Source organism: Micromys minutus (assembly GCF_963924665.1).
Source record: "Micromys minutus genome assembly, chromosome: 21".
Taxonomy (NCBI): Eukaryota; Metazoa; Chordata; class Mammalia; order Rodentia; family Muridae; genus Micromys; species Micromys minutus.
Genome location: NC_137956.1, coordinates 41,878,770 through 41,897,567, shown reverse-complemented (window position 1 = coordinate 41,897,567; position 18,798 = coordinate 41,878,770). Strand labels below are relative to the sequence as shown.

The following is an 18,798-nucleotide window of genomic DNA, read 5'->3' as shown; positions in this document are numbered from 1 at the left end:
GCACTGTCACTAGCAGCTATTATCCCAGCACTCAGGAGATTGGAACACAAGGATCAGGAGGAATACAAGGCTAGCCTGGGCTACAAAGTGAGTTTCAGAGTAGCCAGCCAAACAAAAGTGAAATCGTGTCTCAAGAAAAGCTGATTTAAATTTCGTATGTTTTCATTCTTCAAAGATTTTTATGTTCCTGTATCATTCATTTTTTTCCCCAAGCCCAACATATCTGCTCAGTGTTTCTATGTTCCCTCAAAACACATCTGCTCAGGCATCATGATATTTTTTAAAAGTCTATGAAGTCAATTAGAGCATCACAGATCAATTGTTAGAAGTGAAGGAGTAAATCCTGTTCATACTTATAATGAGTATCATTTAATTCTGCATTTGAAAGTAAGATAAAGAGAATGTATAACATATTCATCGAAAGTATTGTGTTTCCTTAAAAAGATTAATCATTCATCTAACACAAAACATTACAAGGGGACTGGAGTAGAAATGGCCTGGGAAGTAGAAGTCTGACTTTGACCCAGTTCTCTGCCATGCTGATGCCGGCCTACAAGAAGCAGAGCAGTGGCGATGTCACCACACAGCTGCCAGGGAACGCCTAGGAGAGGGTGTCTGCCATGATGAGGCAGGTCTAATCTGTTTGCATCTGGAGTCTGCTCATCATCTTTGATATCTGAGAAGGCTGTGCCTGAATGTATGTGTGTCTGGTGTGTGTCTGCGTGTGAGAGTATGTGTATATGTGCAGGCATGTGCACGCCAATGTATGAATTAATGTATGTTAGTGCATCTGAACCAATATACGTAAGAGTGAGCTTACCATGGTTCATACATGGAGGTCAGAGGATGGCCCAAGGCTTGCTTGCCTTCTGTCTTATTTGAGATAGGATTCCTTTGGGTTGGTTGGTTTGTTTGTTCTCTGCTGATTATGCCAAACTAGCTATCCGTGAACTTCTGGGGAGTCTCCGCCGCAAGAATTTTACCCACCAGTCATCCCTCCAGCCTCCCTAAAAGGACTTTGAGCATGAGTTTGCCTTCTCCTGAAGACTCTGATAGGGAAAAACAAAGCTACATGGTGGGCAAGCTTTGGTTAGGAAGCAAAAGCCAGAGGACTGGATGGCTCTCCTCCATGCTGGCAAGAAAAAGTCTCCAGTTTCTCCAAATCTCTGATAATACTGATGGCTAGACTCTGTTTGGAACTCAGAAGCCTACTTGTTCTTACAATGCAGCCCAGAAATCAGGGACATACCAGGGCTCAGTGCCTGGGTGGCATAAGCCCATCCAAATAGTCTGTGTTGGTTGGTGGCACCTGGCTAGAATCAGCTTGCCCCTTCTGTTCTCCACGGACCTATGTGCTTAGCCAACATCTGCATCCCAAGCTGCTTCAGCTAATAGAGATTAACAGTTCCTTCATGAATTACGGGCAAAACAACATACTCATTCAATTAGCCAGGCCCCTTCCTTTGGGATTGTTTCTTCCTCTGTGGCCCATGTAGAGATTTCGAGCAGAAACCTGGGCGCTGGCAGATAGAAGGAACATTTCTGAAACTTTCGTTTGTCAGTTTGTTTGTTGGGGTGGAGGGAGGGGGAGGAGGAGGTTCTCCACAGGATATTCTCAATACCCAGTTTGCTTTTAGCTAGAAGTGTAATTATGGCTCGAGCAAAAGCCCCTCCACTGACTGAGTTGATAAGGCCAACCACCATGGAGTAAATTCATGTTGGGAAAATCACCTTACCCTGCATCTTGCCTGAGCTTCACAAAAGCCCCAGGAGGTAGGAATCATTTGCTTCTCGTTTATAGGAGTACAGTGGCCTGGAAAATAGAAGCAGTGGGCATAGGTGTTGGCATGCAGCTTCCAATTATGGGGTCTGTGACCTTTTCCAGTAAGAAACACATGGAAACTTTGACTACAAAGTCAACCAAGTTTCGTGCAAGGATTCCTTCATACAGATCCCCGCCCCTTGCTGAGGTGATGGTTGCCTTGAATCTTTGATCAGGGCAGGACATGTGATTTGATGGTAGAATAAATGTTAAGCACAGGACGCTGTTCTAGCCACAGCATCAATAAATAAGTAGAGAAGGAAGACATTTTTAGTTAGCTGTACTATGAGCTTAATAATTTACAGACCATCTCCTGAGCCAGAGATAGCCTTACAGCAATGCACTACTGGATGGAAGGGGGAAAGTGGAAACACTTTGCCCACCATTGCTTCACTTCTCCCACAGTTAACATTTGCTCTCAGATATCTGCTTCTGCACCAAGTGAACGAAAATGTCAAATTTAACAAAGTAAGTAGCACAACTTGAGTTGAACCATAATATCATTTTTTTCTCTTTCCCCTGGGATATTTAGACAGTGACATTACTTAATAGCACCCCCTATGTTATAGTCAATTCCCCACCATTTTTGCCATTTCCAAAGGGAGAGGCAAGTACTCGGGCAAGGAGTCAAATAGTCTACCCTAATGTCTAGTGACACATAAATTTGAGAGTTAACATTTATTTAATTGCTAAAGCGGTCATGCTAAGTGCAGAGTCTGACATATTATTGGATGTTAAAAATGATCAGTTTTTTTGAGAAAGCAAAAGGTCTATAAAATCAAAAAATGGGGTGGGAGAGATGGCTTGGATATTAAATTCACTTGTTAATGCAGAGAACTCGGGTTCAATTCCAGGCACCCACAATAGTGACTCAAAACTGTCCATGCCTCCAGTCCCAGAGGATCCAGCCCCTAGCCTCTGTGGGCATCAGGCATACATGTAATACACAGGTAGACACACAAACAAACTGCTCATACCATGGATCAATGTTTAAAGTTGTTAAAAGGAAACAAGGACACTACGCTATTAGACACACGATCCAACTCACTTTTAAAATCTGCATTTGTGTGGATTGGCCCAGTAGCTTGGGCAGTGCTTTCAGATGTGACATTTCTGCTGTCTAAAGGGAAGAACTGTGGTAGTTACAACATTAGCAGATGCCCCATCTTTCCCTAACCCTCTAGACTGCCTCTCTCAGCTTTACCCATGGCTTGTAGGTAAAACGCACCAAGGTAAAGCATACAGAGATCCAAGGGCAAAAGAACACTGAAAAGAAGCAAATCTGCCTGCCTTGCTGGGCTGCTCATTCTGGCAGCTGGCCCCTTCCTCCAGCTCTTGCTTTCTTCTAGCTTTGCAGTGTCCTGGAGGAGCCCTGAGCAACAGACTAAGTCACTGAGTGAGGATGGCACATGAGTACATATGAACCTGGATACAGAAAGAATGCTTGATTTCCCACATCTCAGTGCATCCAGTGTGCTTTCTGCTCCCATCACTACATGTTCCTCTCAGACTGTCTGATAGAAAACGACTTACAGAGTCCAGGTTCCCAGACAAGAAATGATGCTTCCCAGAGTAGGCTGCTTTCCCATCTCAGTTAATGAAATTTAAACAATACCCAACATATACGCCATCTCTTAAGCAGTTCTAGATCCAGTCAAGTTGACAATTAACGATAAACCATGATGTTAAAAGAAGAGTTAAGGCCAGGCAGGGGATGAAGGATACAGCTCTTTGTTAAGAAGGTCAAAAAATGCCTGAGAAGAAGGTTCCAAGTACGTGAAAAGGTAGTTTAGAACCACTCAAAGTGAGAAGACAGAGGGGAAAGCAATGATGGTGATGTATCCAGGCCACTGCCTGACTCACAATTGGCCCATGTCTCTCACAAAAGGGCAGCCTATCCTGACTTCCTCAACACAAAGACTGAGCCCATTTTACAAATAAGTAAGATGAAATTAGAGAGAAGAGACCTATTCATTATCAAGCTGATTTTTTTTTTCTCCAGAAAAGTAAGAAATGGTAACCAGTAGGAATTCAAGGCAGAAATATGGAACTTAACTTTTTCCCTCAATCCAGATAACTATCTACTTCATGAAAGTTCCTAATATAAAAATCAGATCTCTTTTCTTCTCTCTCTCTCTCTCTCTCTCTCTCTCTCTCTCTCTCTCTCTCTCTCTCTCTCTCTCTCTTCTTCTTCTTCTTCTTCTTCTTCTTCTTCTTCTTCTTCTTCTTCTTCTTCTTCTTCTTCTTCTTCTTCTTCTTCTTCTTCTTCTCTCTCCTTAAAGAATGTGAGTGTTCATGTGTGCAGATATATGTAGAGGCCAGAGAACAACCTTGGGTGTCATGAACACCATCACACTCCTTTGAGGCAGGGTCTCTCATTGTGGGCAGCTCCACAGTTAATTATATTGGCTGGCCAGTGAGTACCTGACATCCTCCTCTATGGACCTCCCTAGCACGAGAATTAAAAACTCAGGCCACCATGCCTAGTGTTCTTTAGAATAGGTTTGAGACCTTGAACTCATGTCCTAGTGTTTTTGGGCCAAACACTTTCCCAAGTGAATTATCTTCTCCAACCCTCAAAGTGAGACCCTCAAGATCAGCATCAACATGTGAATGACAACGTTTCAGGCTGTAACATAACCTGACTGTAGGAGAATCCCTGGGGTCTAATGCTGTGCGTTGTACCCTTCGTTAGGCATTTGAGGTTCTATAGAGATACGGCAACCCACAGACCACTGACCCAGGGAAACCACTGCTCTAGCCAAGAGAGGTAGAAGCAAAATGGGGAGCCCAGATTGAGCAGTAAATAAGGAACTGCTTTGAGAAGCCAGTCTTAGGCCTCTGGGTGGATGGGCCCAGCACAGGGCCTCACATGGCTCATCAGGGAGGGGCTCGATTCTGTAGTCTCTGTGTTTACATTGCTGTGCTGGGCGGAGATCTGGAAATTTCCTCTATTCTCCTAACAATGGGTAGATCTAGCTACTTTGTGGGCAAAATAGTCTGCCAGCTGACAGAAAACTTCAGGCAATGGTCTTGCAGCCATCTTTATAAGCTCCGGCTGGGAGCTTGTAATTCTCTTTTAACCGTGATGGAAGGCCGGTGTCACCCTTCGATGCTTTGAGGCGACAACAAGCGTTAACAAGTGACTGATCAGAACCATTTCTCTCCCTGTCCTGGAGCGGGCCATTGACTGAGGCTGCTCAGTATGCAGCTCAGACAGCCTGCATGGGTGTGCATGTACGTACCCGTGCTGGCATGGCATGTGTGGAGGTCAGAAGACAACTTTCATCAGATGGTTCTCTTCTTCCACCATGGGCTCCAGGGACCAAACTTGGGCCATCAGGCTTGCATGACAAGTGCACTTACCTGCTGAGCCACCTCATCAGCCCAAGACAAACTAATTTGAATCTGTGTGAGCAAGTCTGTGGATTTCTGATAATTGCCTTGGCCCAGATTTTAAAAATACGCCTGTAAATGACAATTCCTCGTACATTAGAATAAAAGATCTCCCTCAGTACTGTTCTGTCAATGACGGTTATGACTTTGGTGCTGATGTAGATGAACAGAAGTTGACTCTTGACTATTGTTTGACTATTGTACAGCATTGTCTGCTACCCAGGTGTTTTTGCATTGGGTTCTTTTCTATTGGGATATTGATTTAATTACAAAAATCACAAGGAATCAGAAGTCATGTTCCCCCCTCTAACTGTAATGATGACTTTAAAAATGTTTAGCCTTGGGAGAGAGGTCAGTCAGCACAGTGCTTGTCTGTAAGAATAAGTACCTGAGTTCAACCTTCCATGTTAAAAAAAAAAAAATCTCCCTGAACCTTGAGAAAAAGAAAAACGAAACAGATCCCAGTTAGCATGTGGCATTTTTCATATGTATATTTAGATATATACACATACATACTCAAAGAATTCAAAGAATATGTGTGTGTGTATGTGTGTGTGTGTGTGTGTGTGTGATAAAGAAAACATCTTCTCCATTCTTTCTATAGTTTCTGTAAAGGAATTTAGCTTGATTTTTCCAACATTGTAGCTGCTATAGAATGTTTCATCAAGTCAAAAAGTCCTGTCAATTAAGTTTGAGTGAAAGTTTCATCTGGAAACAGACTTTCTCATTGATCTCTATTGAATATTTGAGGAGTTACCTCTATTCCCTGTGGATTAAAGAACACTAATCATGTCCTCACAATAAAAATAAAAGCATCTTTTTATCATATTCCTGCAAGGGCTTGCTGTGGTGTTATTTGTTGGCTTCTCATTATCGTACAGAATTATCAATCAGAATTATCATACAGTGCTGTTTTGTGCTTCTCATCCATTTTATGAGTTATCTAGTGTCTTTAACCAACCTGGCAGGGAGGAAAGACCCAAGACAAGTCACTGCAGGATTGAATGAGATTCATGATAGTTATGAGCATTCAAATACTGAGAGTTCAGATCATTCAGAGAGAAGAATGAAGGTTCCCTATCCCACCCCCAGCCCCCAACCCTCTTGGTTGTATACAGCCCTTGGTATAATGTGTGTAATGACAGCAGGCCCATAGGAATGTGTAGTCTATTCTTACTCTCTCCTCAATTTCAATTGCTTCCCATGTATCCAACTTTCAAACTGTAAGGACCTTTATCCATGTTTCAAAAGCAGTAAAAATAAGCCATCAAAATCTAAACCAGCCCATGTGCTTGGCTCTCTGCCTGGTCCTCTGTCCAGCACTTGGCATCGCTGCCATACTTCTCATTGGAACCATTGTCTTCTGTTGCCTTTGTTTCCATCCAGGTCACTAATTCTTTGCTGAACATAGGCTTTACACTTCCCTTCCACAATACCTCCACCGCTCTTTCCTTTCCTTTCCTTTCCTTTCCTTTCCTTTCCGAGTTCTCTGTTCTCACATGTGCCCACCCCTCTCTGCTTTGGATTCCAAGCTCTTCTGGTTCTTCTAGCCTTTCCATCTCTCCCCAGACCTCTTTCGGTTTTTCATTTCCACAAGTTAATGCTTGAGTGTTGCTTTGACCTACAGGTGCATTTCAATAGCCATCTCAGGTGATAACTCATAAAGGTAGTGTCTTCTAGAGCAGCCATGTTCTAGTGGCTTCTGAACCTATGCCCGAAGACAAAAATGGCTTGCCTAAGCCTCTCACTCATTTGTACACTAATAACTAATATGCCCTTGTCCCTCTAGTGTCTCGAACTAAGCTACCCTTAGTTACTTACATGTGTAATGAATAGGATTACTAGAGCTGGCCTTAATTCTCTGCCATTCCTTTCTGGACCTGGATAGCAGGATGTGAGATACCACATCCCACAGACTAAGCATTTCTTGGATGTGTCTCTTATCCTTACCTCGACTACACTGGCTCGGCTGTGTCTTCCTTACCTCGACTACACTGGCTCGGCTGTGTCTTCCTTACCTCGACTACACTGGCTCGGCTGTGTCTTCCTTACCTCGACTACACTGGCTCGGCTGTGTCTTCCTTACCTCGACTACACTGGCTCGGCTGTGTCTTCCTTTTCTCTCTTGGTTTACTGTTGTTGTTCCCATGGACTCCCACCCTTCAATTCTGCACCTTCCCTGGATCCAGGGGTCTCTATGAAAATGTCACCCATTTCACCTCTCCACTTGTACCTACACCATCACTCTCCGTTTTGATCCCACCTTCCAGCGTTAAATTTCCATTTTAGAACACTGTTTAAGGCTCTACAATTTGAGCCTGATTACACTTCTGTCTCTGTCCACTATCCCTACCAGACGCTAACCACCTTTGAACTTATTTCCCACATCTCAGGGCTTTGCATGTGTGAATCCTGATTCTTCCTGCTTCATACAAGCTCACTAACATTAACCACTCATCTTCCTATTAGAAGCTTCTGAAGTTGTGGATCATGACCCCAAATGACATCACAGAACTAACTGTGGGGGTAAGTTGTAAAAAAGGAGGCTGGGGTAGCAATAAGATTCTGAATGCATGAGGGCGAAGGTAAACTTGGCATCAAATGCAGAATGAATCCAAGACTTTTCTGAGACATCATCTGTCCCTTGAGTAAAAGCTTGCCCAGTTGTAGTCATAGATCGTTCCTTACAGATTCGATCTGAGGCTGTGGTGCTTAGCTTGAGATGGTTGACCAGAGCTGGTTACACTCTTACACCCTGTACCCAGGCAGGTCAGTGATGCTAACCTCATTGCCTGTGGCCTCCAGGTGAAAAGAATTAATTCTGTAAAAATAGGTACCAGGGGGCCAGTGACCACATGCTTCTCCATCTTTCTCTTGACTTTGCCCCCTGCCCCCCAGCTAACTTAGGAGAAAGCCTTCTCTCTGTCTCAGTATTTTGCTGCCAACCAGGTGAATGTTCAGCATTACAATTAACAGGCCAGCTGAGGCACACAAATGCTCTACTTTCCTCTGAGGCCCTACCCTCATTAAGAAAGTAAAATGTTGGTGAGTCTTGTGAGCAGCCTTCCTCCTCCCTCTGGATCATTGGATATCTCTGGCTGTCAGCATAGCACTCTGGGCCAGGAAAGTTCAGAGAATTACTTCAATAATATGACAGCCTCTTCCATTTAAAATGGGATTCAGCTCAGCTTCCCTCAGAGCCTTCATTGAAATTCTGTACATGATCCATCCCTCTAGTCATTTAACAATGCCTCTCATGTTTGCCCTGATTTAAGGAAGAAAGAGAGAGAGAGAGAGAGAGAGAGAGAGAGAGAGAGAGAGAGAGAGAGAGAGAGAGAGGGAGGGAGAGGAAGAAAGGAGAGAAAGCAACCAGCTTTGTGTTTGTGATCACTCAGATCAGTGTGGTATAATAGCAGGGAGGAGACCCCCGGGCTAGCGGTAATAGGATGGTTCCTCTGATGTGTGTGTTACCATCAGACAATGACCTGTGCGTGCTTGTTCTCAGGGGACAGTAAAGAGGCTTTTAAGAATTACTCACTGTGAAGGATGAAAGCTAATGAGGAAAGGAGCAAGTGAAGAGCGAAGAGACTCTTCGGGAAGTCTGGCTCCACTTAGGCCTGCCATGGCTTCCTTCAAAGTCATTAGGATGGTGGGTCTCCGAAGGAGCGAGCTGAGCATCGAACAGCCTCATGCAGGCTCCTCCCAGGTCAAGGCACCCCCCTTCCTGAGGAATTAAAGCCACTAAATAATAAATATCGAGGAAAAGAAAGGGAATGGATCCAGGGACTACCAATAAGTAAGGTGAGAGAGGGCATTTATATCAAAGAAGAAACAGCTCCTAATGGGCTTCTACGGTGGGAGAGAAAAAGGGCAATTCTTATCCTCCATGTCCTTGTCTTAAAGGCCAGGCATAGCTTTTGAGTCATGAACACCAGCAGACTGGCAGCTTGTGTTAGACGTGGACATCATCATTAACAACAGCAAAATCAGATGTGTCTGGGGAACCACAGCGATGCCGACCTCCTGGTGGTGGATGCAGGTGGATGCAGGTCTTCCAATGACGTGCCCAAAGGCTGCTCTCGAAGCCATAGACAAGCTTTCCTCATCCACAGCCCCCTTGGGACCACAAAGGTTATGGTTGCTGAAGCTGAGAAGAGCATTGTGTCGTAGAGATGTAGCCATTGTAGTGAAGTAAAACAAAGGAACACGTTAACGCATCCATACAGTGAGAACACGTAACAGTAGCTTACGTTCCAAACACAGTATGGAAATGACTTTGGGCAGGGAGGCTCTTGCTGTTTCTCCAGCCCCTGATCTCACATTCTAGGTTGCTTTGCAGATCTCTGTATTTCTCACAACCATATTTACCCTCCAAATACTATGAACATTTCCTCGATCCCCAACAGCCCAGTGCTCTTCCTAGAGTCAACCAGTTGTCCAGGAGGGTTTGGACAGGGTGGAAATCACATAGAATTAAGCTACCTCTGGTCATTCTAACTCTCAACTCTAGACAACCTAAAGTTGCCTGAGAAGAGATCTTCAGTGGAGGACTTGTAGCGATCAATTTGGCCTGCAGGGGAGTCTGGGAGAGATCTTACTGATTGTTTATCAAGGTAGAAATACCCATCCTAAATATGGGCTGTACCTTTCAGGGGCTGCTGAGAATTCAAAAGCTGGTTAAGCAAGTAAGCAGGCAGGATGGGTGCATCCATTTTTCTCTGCTTGGACTGTGGGTATTATGAGACTCGTTGAGTTTATGCCTCAGTTTCCGTTTAGTGGTAGACTACACTCTAGTGAACAACCAACAGAACAAAACACCTTCTTTAGGTTTCTATTGTTCAGGGTAAGGGTTTAACAGAACAAAACTGAAGGCCACCCTGCCTGGTCTGCCAAGATTTTCAGAATGTAATCCACTTGAGCTGCTGCCAAGTTCATTTTGTACCCTGAGGGTCCACACACTGTCCCTTCATCTACAAAACCAGCCTGCAGGACAGTTACTGAGCACTAAGAGGTGGTTTGCATGAGGCAGTCATGTTTCAGCTTTGATTTTGTTCTTTTCACACAAAGAGGATTTTGCTCAGAAACTGTGAGCCGTAATTCTTCTCCTCTTCACCTAATTGTGTTAACTATTGAAAAAACAATGAATGTACCAAATGGTTATTGAACACCTGCCGCATGAGAGAGTATATTACTTGCAAGAGATGGGGAAGCCTGCATAATAAATAACACTTCAGGAGAGAGAGGAGGGGAGGGAGGGAGGGAGGGTGGGAAGGAGGGGGGACATGAGGGCTACAGGGTCAGAAGCCACAGCAAAAATTCTAGTTGTCTTTCGTAGTAGCTTTGAGACCTTAGTGATTTACTGTGTCTTTTAAAGTCTTCAGTTTTCATGAAAGGTGTTTCAAGAGAGCGACTGCTTCTTAGGATTTTTGTAGCATCTTGAAAAAGCACTTCATTCTATGTACCACAAATGACTTTCAAAGCAAGGGAAGACTTCGAAGAGTCAATAGGAGCCCAGAACCAGCAGATAATGAAAACTTTCCAAGAGAGAGGCCAGTCCCAGATAAGCAATTTGTCTTCATGTTCATGACCAGCTTCACCATAATTGAGAGCCACCATGATTCCTACAGCCCACCTCAGACAAAAGAGCAGAGTTTGAATTCAGAGGCAAGTCTAGAGACAGTTCCTTAGGAATACAGGGATATGTGTGTGACTTGGCTCATCTGGGATACCTGTGTGGCACATGTGTCATGTGCTTTGTGTGTGTGTATTGGTGTAGGCTTATGCACCTGCACGTAGACGCTTGAGGTTGACAATCGGAGTCTTCTTAGGTTGATTTTCATCGAGGCAGGGTCTCTCTGTTGAACTCAGAGCTCAGGGATATAGCTAGCTTTGCTAGTGGGCTTGCTGGAGCTACGCATTCATTGTATCTACCTTCCAAGTGCTGGATTACAGGCAGACTACTGCTCATCCCTGACTTTTCTGAGAAATGCCACCTCCTCCTGGCTTTCAGGATTTGACAGCCAACATCAGCAGAGTTAACCTAAATCCACAAATGCTGGACACGACCTAGTCCTTTCATTCATTTCCAAAGTGTTATCTGTAGCAAAGCCTTTAAGAGTTAAAATATCCTTGGCAACAATGTATTATGTCAGATGGTTTTACATTCTGAGTTTTCATTGTATTGCAACAGGACAAACTTTTTTTTTTTTTTTTTTTTTTTCCCTTGACAAACTCTTTTGTGGTTCTCAGATTTACAAGGGCCAGACATTGCACACTTTGTAGTCTTTCTTTAGCAGAGTTGGCTATTCAGTGGCCACAAGGCATCGATCACCCTTGACCTTTCCACTTTCAGGAAAATAAATGCCACACAGGACTTGAAAGTGGAATCAATCTTAACTAGGTACAAAATAATATTAATAATAAAAAAACAGCTAATGTCTTCATTATATCCTGAGCAAGCCCGTCAGGCCGAAGGGTGTTGCTTCTTTCCCCCCCCCTATTTTGTAAGATGTATTATAGCTGGCTAATCCTCCATAAATATGAAAGAATGATCGTTTCACAGCTACCAATTGACAAACTGGAACACATTTTTCATTTGAGCAGGCAAGATAAGCAAGCTGCCAGGGGCTCTGCCACCACTGCCTCAGACAAAGCCCATCCCAGGCGGAAGCTGCTGGTTCATTCTTGGGTCACCACTATGTTATTTTTAGTTCTCTGCATCTTCCCGGGAGTTCAGATCACATTCCAAGCAGCCTCCTGTCTGGGGGACTCCTCTACAGCCCACCTTCCCCCAGCATAATTTAAAGAAATGGGTACCTCCAATTAAACCATTCCAGATGTAAATGTCTCGCCTGGAGAGTGGAATTGAGAGGGGAATGGGATTCATGAATATAAATTGAGCCTCCCTTCCGCTTCCCTTTTCATCTTGAAATTGAAGACTATTCACCTCCCCCACATAAATCCGTATTTGCCTTAAGTGTGTTTACTGTGGGACCCCAGTGAAGAGCTGGCAGCATATTGCTATGCACAGCCAAATGCTAACTCTCACAAATCATCCTGGGATGAGGCTGGGGCGGGAGAGGCTGCCTCTGTGTTCCCAGGGAGAGTGAGCAGAGCAGGCGGTGCCCTGTGTGGAGATGGGGCAACTCAGCCACCACACGCTCTGCCCTGTCCCTGGATATTTCCTTCATTTCTCTAGAAGGGGAATGTTTTATTCTCTCTGTGTGTGTGTCTGTATCTCTCTCTCTCTCTCTCTCTCTCTCTCTCTCTCTCTCTCTCTCTCTCTCTCTGTGTGTGTGTGTGTGTGTGTGTGTGTGTGTCTCTGTCTCTCTGTCTCCTTGTCTCTCTCTTTTTCTCTATCTCTGTCTCTCTCTTTCTCTCTGTCTGCCTCTGTCTCTGACTCTCTCTGTCTCTCTCTCTTTTTCTCTGTCTCTCTCTTTCTCTGTCTGCCTCTGTCTCTGACTCTCTCTTTCTGTCTCTCTCTCCCTGTCTCTCTCTTTTTCTCTGTCTCTCTCTTTCTCTCTGTCTGTCTCTGTCTCTGTCTCTCTCTCTCTGTCTCTCTCTTTCTGTCTCTCTGTCTGCCTCTGTCTCTCTCTGTCTCTCTGTCTCTCTCTCTCTCTCTCCCTCTCTCTTATTCTGACCATCTTTGCACCTCTCTTATTTTCTCTTTGCCTTAGTTTTGATTTACCTAATACATGACTCTCTAGATGTCAACCACAACAGTTTGTTTTTTAACACAATGATTCTGTGGAAGGATGAACATGTATGATCAGGAAAAATGCACGAGCTGTTTCTCCCTTATTCCTATGTGCCCATCCCCATCACCTCTCCTTTTTACTTTGTATTTGTTTGAATATTATTTATCTAGCACAGTGGTTCTCAACCTTCCTAATGCCGTAACTTTTTAATACTTCAGTTCCTCATGTTGTGGTGACTCCCCTGACCATCAAATTACTTTCATTGCTACTTCATAACAGTAATTTTGGCTACTGTAAATCTTAATGTAAATATCTGTGTTTTCCCATGTTCTTAAAACAACCCCTGAAAGGTTCTGTTACTCCCCAAAGGGGTCATGACAGGTTGAAAAGAACTGACTGAATTCTTTACTGAGGCTACAAAGTCAGTAAAATGTCTATTCAGATGTCAAACTAAAAGTTTGCCATCAGTTTTTAGTGAGAAATCTGTCTGTTTTAGTTCTCCCAATGGTGTGACCTTGACAGTGAGTTCAAATTGCTCACCCTCTGTTACAAAAGCAAGTGGTACAAATGGTAAGGGAAATATCGCTCACAATTGCCTGTAACCCTTCCACAACCACATCATGTTATTTTCTTATGTATATTACAATGCATGCTTTGTAATGTGTGGTTCAAAATAATGTGGTAAGAAAATAGAAAAATACTCTCAGGTTGTCTTTCAGGGCATAACTGGTTTTTGTGTAGGCGGGTTCTGTGTGTGTGTGTGTGTGTGTGTGTGTGTGTTCTGTGTGTCTGCCTGTCTGTATCTGTCTGTGTCTGTGTGTGTGTATCCCTCTGCATGTCTGTCAGTCTATGTCTGTGTGTATCTGAATATTTGTTTCTATCAGTCTGTGTCTGAGTGTGTGTGCATCTGTCTGTCTATGTCTGTGTCTGTCTGTCTGTATGCATATGAATTTGTGAGTCTTTCTATCTCTGTCTGTGTGTGTGTGTGTGTGTGTGTGTGTGTGAATGATGCACACGTAGGTGTGAGCCTTTGGAGATGGGACACTGGGCATTTTAATGGACTCTGAACACGTGACCGAAAAGCTTTGAGTATGCACCCTGGGGAAGATAGAGCAGAAAGACAGCTATTACCCTTAATTCCATTGGTGACACATGGAGTCCTTACAAGGATTTTAAGTAATTTACCAAATTAAAAGCCTCTGTAATAATGAACAGGGTGTGCAGTGGGAATAAAAATTAAGATGACCCTCAAGACCATTGAAAAGGCGACCTTAGAAATCCACACTGATTCAACCCCCTAACCTCCCAATGTGGCCTGTCCCCCACCCCCAGGCTATTGTCCGCAGCCTTCCATGCCAATAGCTTGCTTTGAATCAACTTGAAGAACAGAGCTAGACTTCTGACTCAGTGACTCCCTGCAACATGGCTTCCTGATATGTCTGATACAAATGGGTATATATGCTGATAGAGCCAAGCATTTTCTTCTGTGAAGACTAAGATTTTATCTTCCTTCATTACAAAGTCACAGCATTCAAGAGTACTCACTACATGCATCTGTTAACAGTGTCTATACAGTCTGTGTTCTTGTTTCATTTTAAGAATCTGACTGTACAACTCTTTTAAAGATTTATTTATTTATTTATTTCATGTATGTGAGTCACTGTCTTCAGGCACACCAGAAGAGGGCATCAGATCCCATTACAGATGTTGTGATCCATCATGTGGTTGCTGGGAATTGAACTCAGGACCTCTGGAAGAGCAGACAGTGCTCTTAACCTCTGAGCCATCTCTCTGGCTCCTGGCTGTAAAATTTATCACAGTGTCTGTGGTAAGACTCTCCTCTCTGGTCCTCAATGTTTCAGTGTAGCACACATGGGTGCAAGCTCTAGACACACCTTGTTTTATAGCAGTGATGGATGCTGCTGTGTTTATCTACTACTGTATCATCCTCTCAAAGTTGTAACTTTTCCCAACATTTATAAGAGCACTTCTCAACTTTCTTTTACAATGCATTTTAAACTGCTTGTTTCTAGAACAAAACCAAATAAATAAAATGCTCTATCAACTGAGAAAAAGAAAGGAGAGTCAAGCAACTGACCCATCAAAATAAATAAAAAGAGATGATTTAAAAAAAATTGTATTCTATGCTGTCTGATGCATGCCCATGACTATTGTTTGGATGTTTTACTGGAATGTTCTCTTAGGGGCTAATTGTTGAACAAAATACTTTTCTCTTGCTGATACCCCATCCCTAGTGGATGTTTAATTACTCAGCATAGGGAGTCATTTTGTTCACCAAGACATGGCCAAATAGAATCCATACTGTGTGAACAGGCTGTTTGGTGGTCTCCATGTACAGAAAGCAAATTCAGGAGAGTGGGAAAATCAGTGAATCAGTCATTTAAACTAAAACATTCTTAATAATTTTAAATTATTGAGACCACTGAGAAAGCCAACCACAAAAGGTATAATTTATGATGTGAAGAGATGCCTCTGTGTAATGATGAATTAATCATAGTCACATGTCCTCACTGGACTAGTCTGTATAATAATAGAAACACCAGGTTTTCATTGGCCCATTCTATGTAACAATAGAAATGTCAGATTCTTTTTGAGTACTCTATGCAGCAATGGAAATGTAAGAGGTTCATTGGACCATTCTTTGTAACAGTAGAAATATCAGAAGATTTTTATTGAACTGTTGTATGTAGCAATGAAAATGTCAGTGGACCTTTTGAAACCATAATACTATCTACACTTCGATGTTGCTTTAATTTTTTTTTTTTCCATTCTAAGGAAACAAACATCTGGATAGCATATTCACAGCTCGGAGACCGAGATGGCCAATGGTCACTTAGAAACAAGAGCAACTCATGCCCTACACAATACTACAACTTCTTCCCACGACAGCCTCTTACAATCCATTCAGAAAAAATTTTTTTTTTCTCTTTTTTACAGGTTACCAGGCAGTCTTGTCTGGTCAGCAGGGCTTCCAAGGCCTGATGGGAGTACAGCAGTCAGCTCACAGCCAGGGTGTGATGAGCGGTCAGCAAGGAGCCCCGGTGCACGGTGTGATGGTCTCCTACCCAACCATGTCTTCTTATCAGGTGTGTACCAGCATCGGGGAAAACCCTGGCCACAAACTCACACTTGTCAAAATAGAAGTTACAGGAAGTTGCAGGTGCGGAGCAGTTAGTAGGGTCATGGATGGCTGACCCATCCACCCATTAGTTCACTTTGAATTGAGATGTAAAATTAAAAAATATAATGGTGTGCAGGTGCCTTAACAAATGTCAGGGCCTTTCAATGCTCTATTGGGTTTGCTTCCACCAAAACATCTATTCATAGAAGGAAATTCTTTGTTGCCCTTTCCCAGAAGACCTTTGGACAATTTGTTGAAATGATTGGTAGAAAACCACTGTGGCAATTTATTTGTATCTACACAAGTAAACTTCTTTCTACTGGAATTGCAAATTATCGTAGGTTTTTAATGTGGCGTCTTAGACGCATTTAAAGCACACTAATGCAGGCACAGTTCCATTCTGCAGGTCAGAGCACATATTGAGCCTTTAATGTGTATTGTGAGTGCTCTCATAGTTTCTAAGCTGAAGCCTCCAAGAAGAAACGAGGAGGGAGCAAAATGGTCTGGTTGTTCAGTTTAGCTGTACTGAGTGCTTTGAGCTTTAAAGAAACTAGACTCAAGCCTCTATGTGGACAAAACCCCCTCCTTACTAAGGAAGCCGCCAAGCTTCTCCACATGAAAACAGAAAGGAGCATGATTTCCCACACTGCAAGATAGCTAGAGGGGCATCCAGGTACTATGTTGGGGCAAAGGAAGGAGCAGAGAAGGGGGGGGGGTAGAAGGCAAGAAGACTTCACACTTGTAAGCATCTGCTCCATCCTGAAATCTCTCTCCCCGTCATACTTTCAGAAAGAGGTTCTTTGACAGAGATGTACTTATCCAAATGGTCCCCATGCATGTTCAACCTGTGGTTCACAGGCTACGTGCATCCCATGATCCCTGTGCATGGAGCAGGACAAATCTGTAAGCAGGCGAGGTGGCTTTCTCCAAGTGAAATATCTAATAAAGGATACAGAACTAGAGATCTGTTCAGTGGATCTCGAACACTTGAGTGATATTTATGACACCATCTCCTCCCTGAACAAATTAAACAGCATTTCCATACTCGTGTCTCACGCAGGTGCCAATGACCCAAGGTTCTCAAGCAGTGCCCCAGCAGACATACCAACCGCCAATCATGCTGCCCAGTCAGGCAGGCCAAGGGTCACTCCCAGCCACCAGAATGCCTGTGTACTGTAACGTCACACCGCCAACCCCTCAGAACAACCTAAGGTTGATGGGTCCACACTGCCCCTCCAGCACGGTCCCTGTCATGTCTGCTAGTTGCAGAACAAATTGTGAGAACATGAGCAACGCTGGCTGGCAGGTCAAGTTCTGAGAGGTCAGGCAGCCTGCGGTCCACGTCATCGGATGCTAACTCATGGCCTTCAAAGGAAGAGGAGACTTTGACAGCTGGCTGAGGACTTCCATATACACTCAGCGTGCAAAGGATTGCTGCTGGTATTCTGTACAAACTAATCAAAGACTAAAACACACATTAGCTGGTTAATGGTGCATATTTCTGTCATGTCTGCTAGGTATGCCTTTCTAGCTTAGCTAGTGACATGAACTCATCAAGGTAAGATTTTCTCCTACCACTGAACACCACTGTGTAGATTACAATATCCCTGATTCGGATTAGTTTTGTACTTTGTGTTGAGTTTGTGATGCTAAAAGTATTTAAAAAAAAAAAAAATATATATATATATATATATATAAACTAAATCACATGGTACCAAAGCTGTAACGGAAAAAGGAAAGAGTTAAGGAATGGAAGGAATAATTTCTATACACTATAGAGTTTTCTTTTTTAAATGGATATATATGGTATTGTAGTGTTTAATCCAAATAAAAGCTTATTTGACCTTATGGAGGAAGGTCATGTTTTTACCACCAGTTTGTTTCCGTCTCTCCTTCAATGTGCTGTACACTTGTTTAATGACTAGTTTACTTAGCAGGTAGATGTTAATTATACAGAATGACATTTCAATATAGAATGCACTTTTATTAACTCAGCATCTCCTCAAACTCTCCTCGATACCCTTCCTCTTCTCGGTTAGCTCCACTGCCTCCGTGCACTGTCTGTCTGTCTGTCTTTTTGTTTTTAATGAATCAATGAGAATGTTTTTTGGGGGGGGGGCATGAGGAGTCTTTATTTGACTTGAACTTCTATATTGTCGCTCATCACCAAAGGAGATCAGGACAGGAATTTAAACAAGGCTGAGACCTGGAGGCAGAAGCTGATGCAGAGCCCACAGTAGGGGGTGGGGAATGCTGCTTACTAGCTTGCTCTAAATCAGTGAGTTTCACTAGGGCTTATAACAGAATTAGGATAGGGGGTTGCTTATAGGAGCTTTCACAATTACTTTCTTAGAGGAAAAGTCTCTCTGTCCTTCATCAACCATTAACTACCTATATATCCTTAGATAGGGACAGGGATTCATAGCCTCCCCCTCCCATGACAGGATGTTAACAGATTCCATCTTGTGTGGGTATTGGAAGATGCTATGAGTTCAGTCAGGCCGCACTGTATCAGGGCTGGAAGATAGTCTTCCCAGAAAGTCTGCCTATTCTGTCAGCTCTTACATTCCTTCCATCCCTTCCCCTGTGCCTTGGGAGGGATCATGGAGAAATCAAATTTTGACTGAACATTCACTATCAGTTTTTGTTTTATTAGTGTCAGCATTGTTCTTTCTTGGCATCCTCTCATGAATGTTATATGGAAAAATGCTTCCCAGGCATTTCGAATTGAATGACATCTC

The 18,798-nt window shown here is 43.3% G+C and overlaps 1 protein-coding gene across 13 annotated transcripts in view; it reads left to right on the top strand.

The window, feature by feature from the left end:
• Nucleotides 1–17,926, top strand: part of ARPP21 (cAMP regulated phosphoprotein 21) — a 160,199-nt gene extending 142,273 nt beyond the window's left edge. For all 13 annotated transcript variants that reach the window (XM_080934817.1, XM_080934816.1, XM_080934815.1 and 10 more), the window contains 2 exons: nucleotides 15,874–16,022; nucleotides 17,118–17,926. In XM_080934817.1, the coding sequence (XP_080790943.1) occupies nucleotides 15,874–16,022; nucleotides 17,118–17,375 (407 nt within the window). In that variant the 3' untranslated portion in view covers nucleotides 17,376–17,926. The remainder of the gene's footprint in view (nucleotides 1–15,873; nucleotides 16,023–17,117) is intronic.
• The last annotated feature ends 872 nt before the right edge of the window (nucleotides 17,927–18,798 follow it).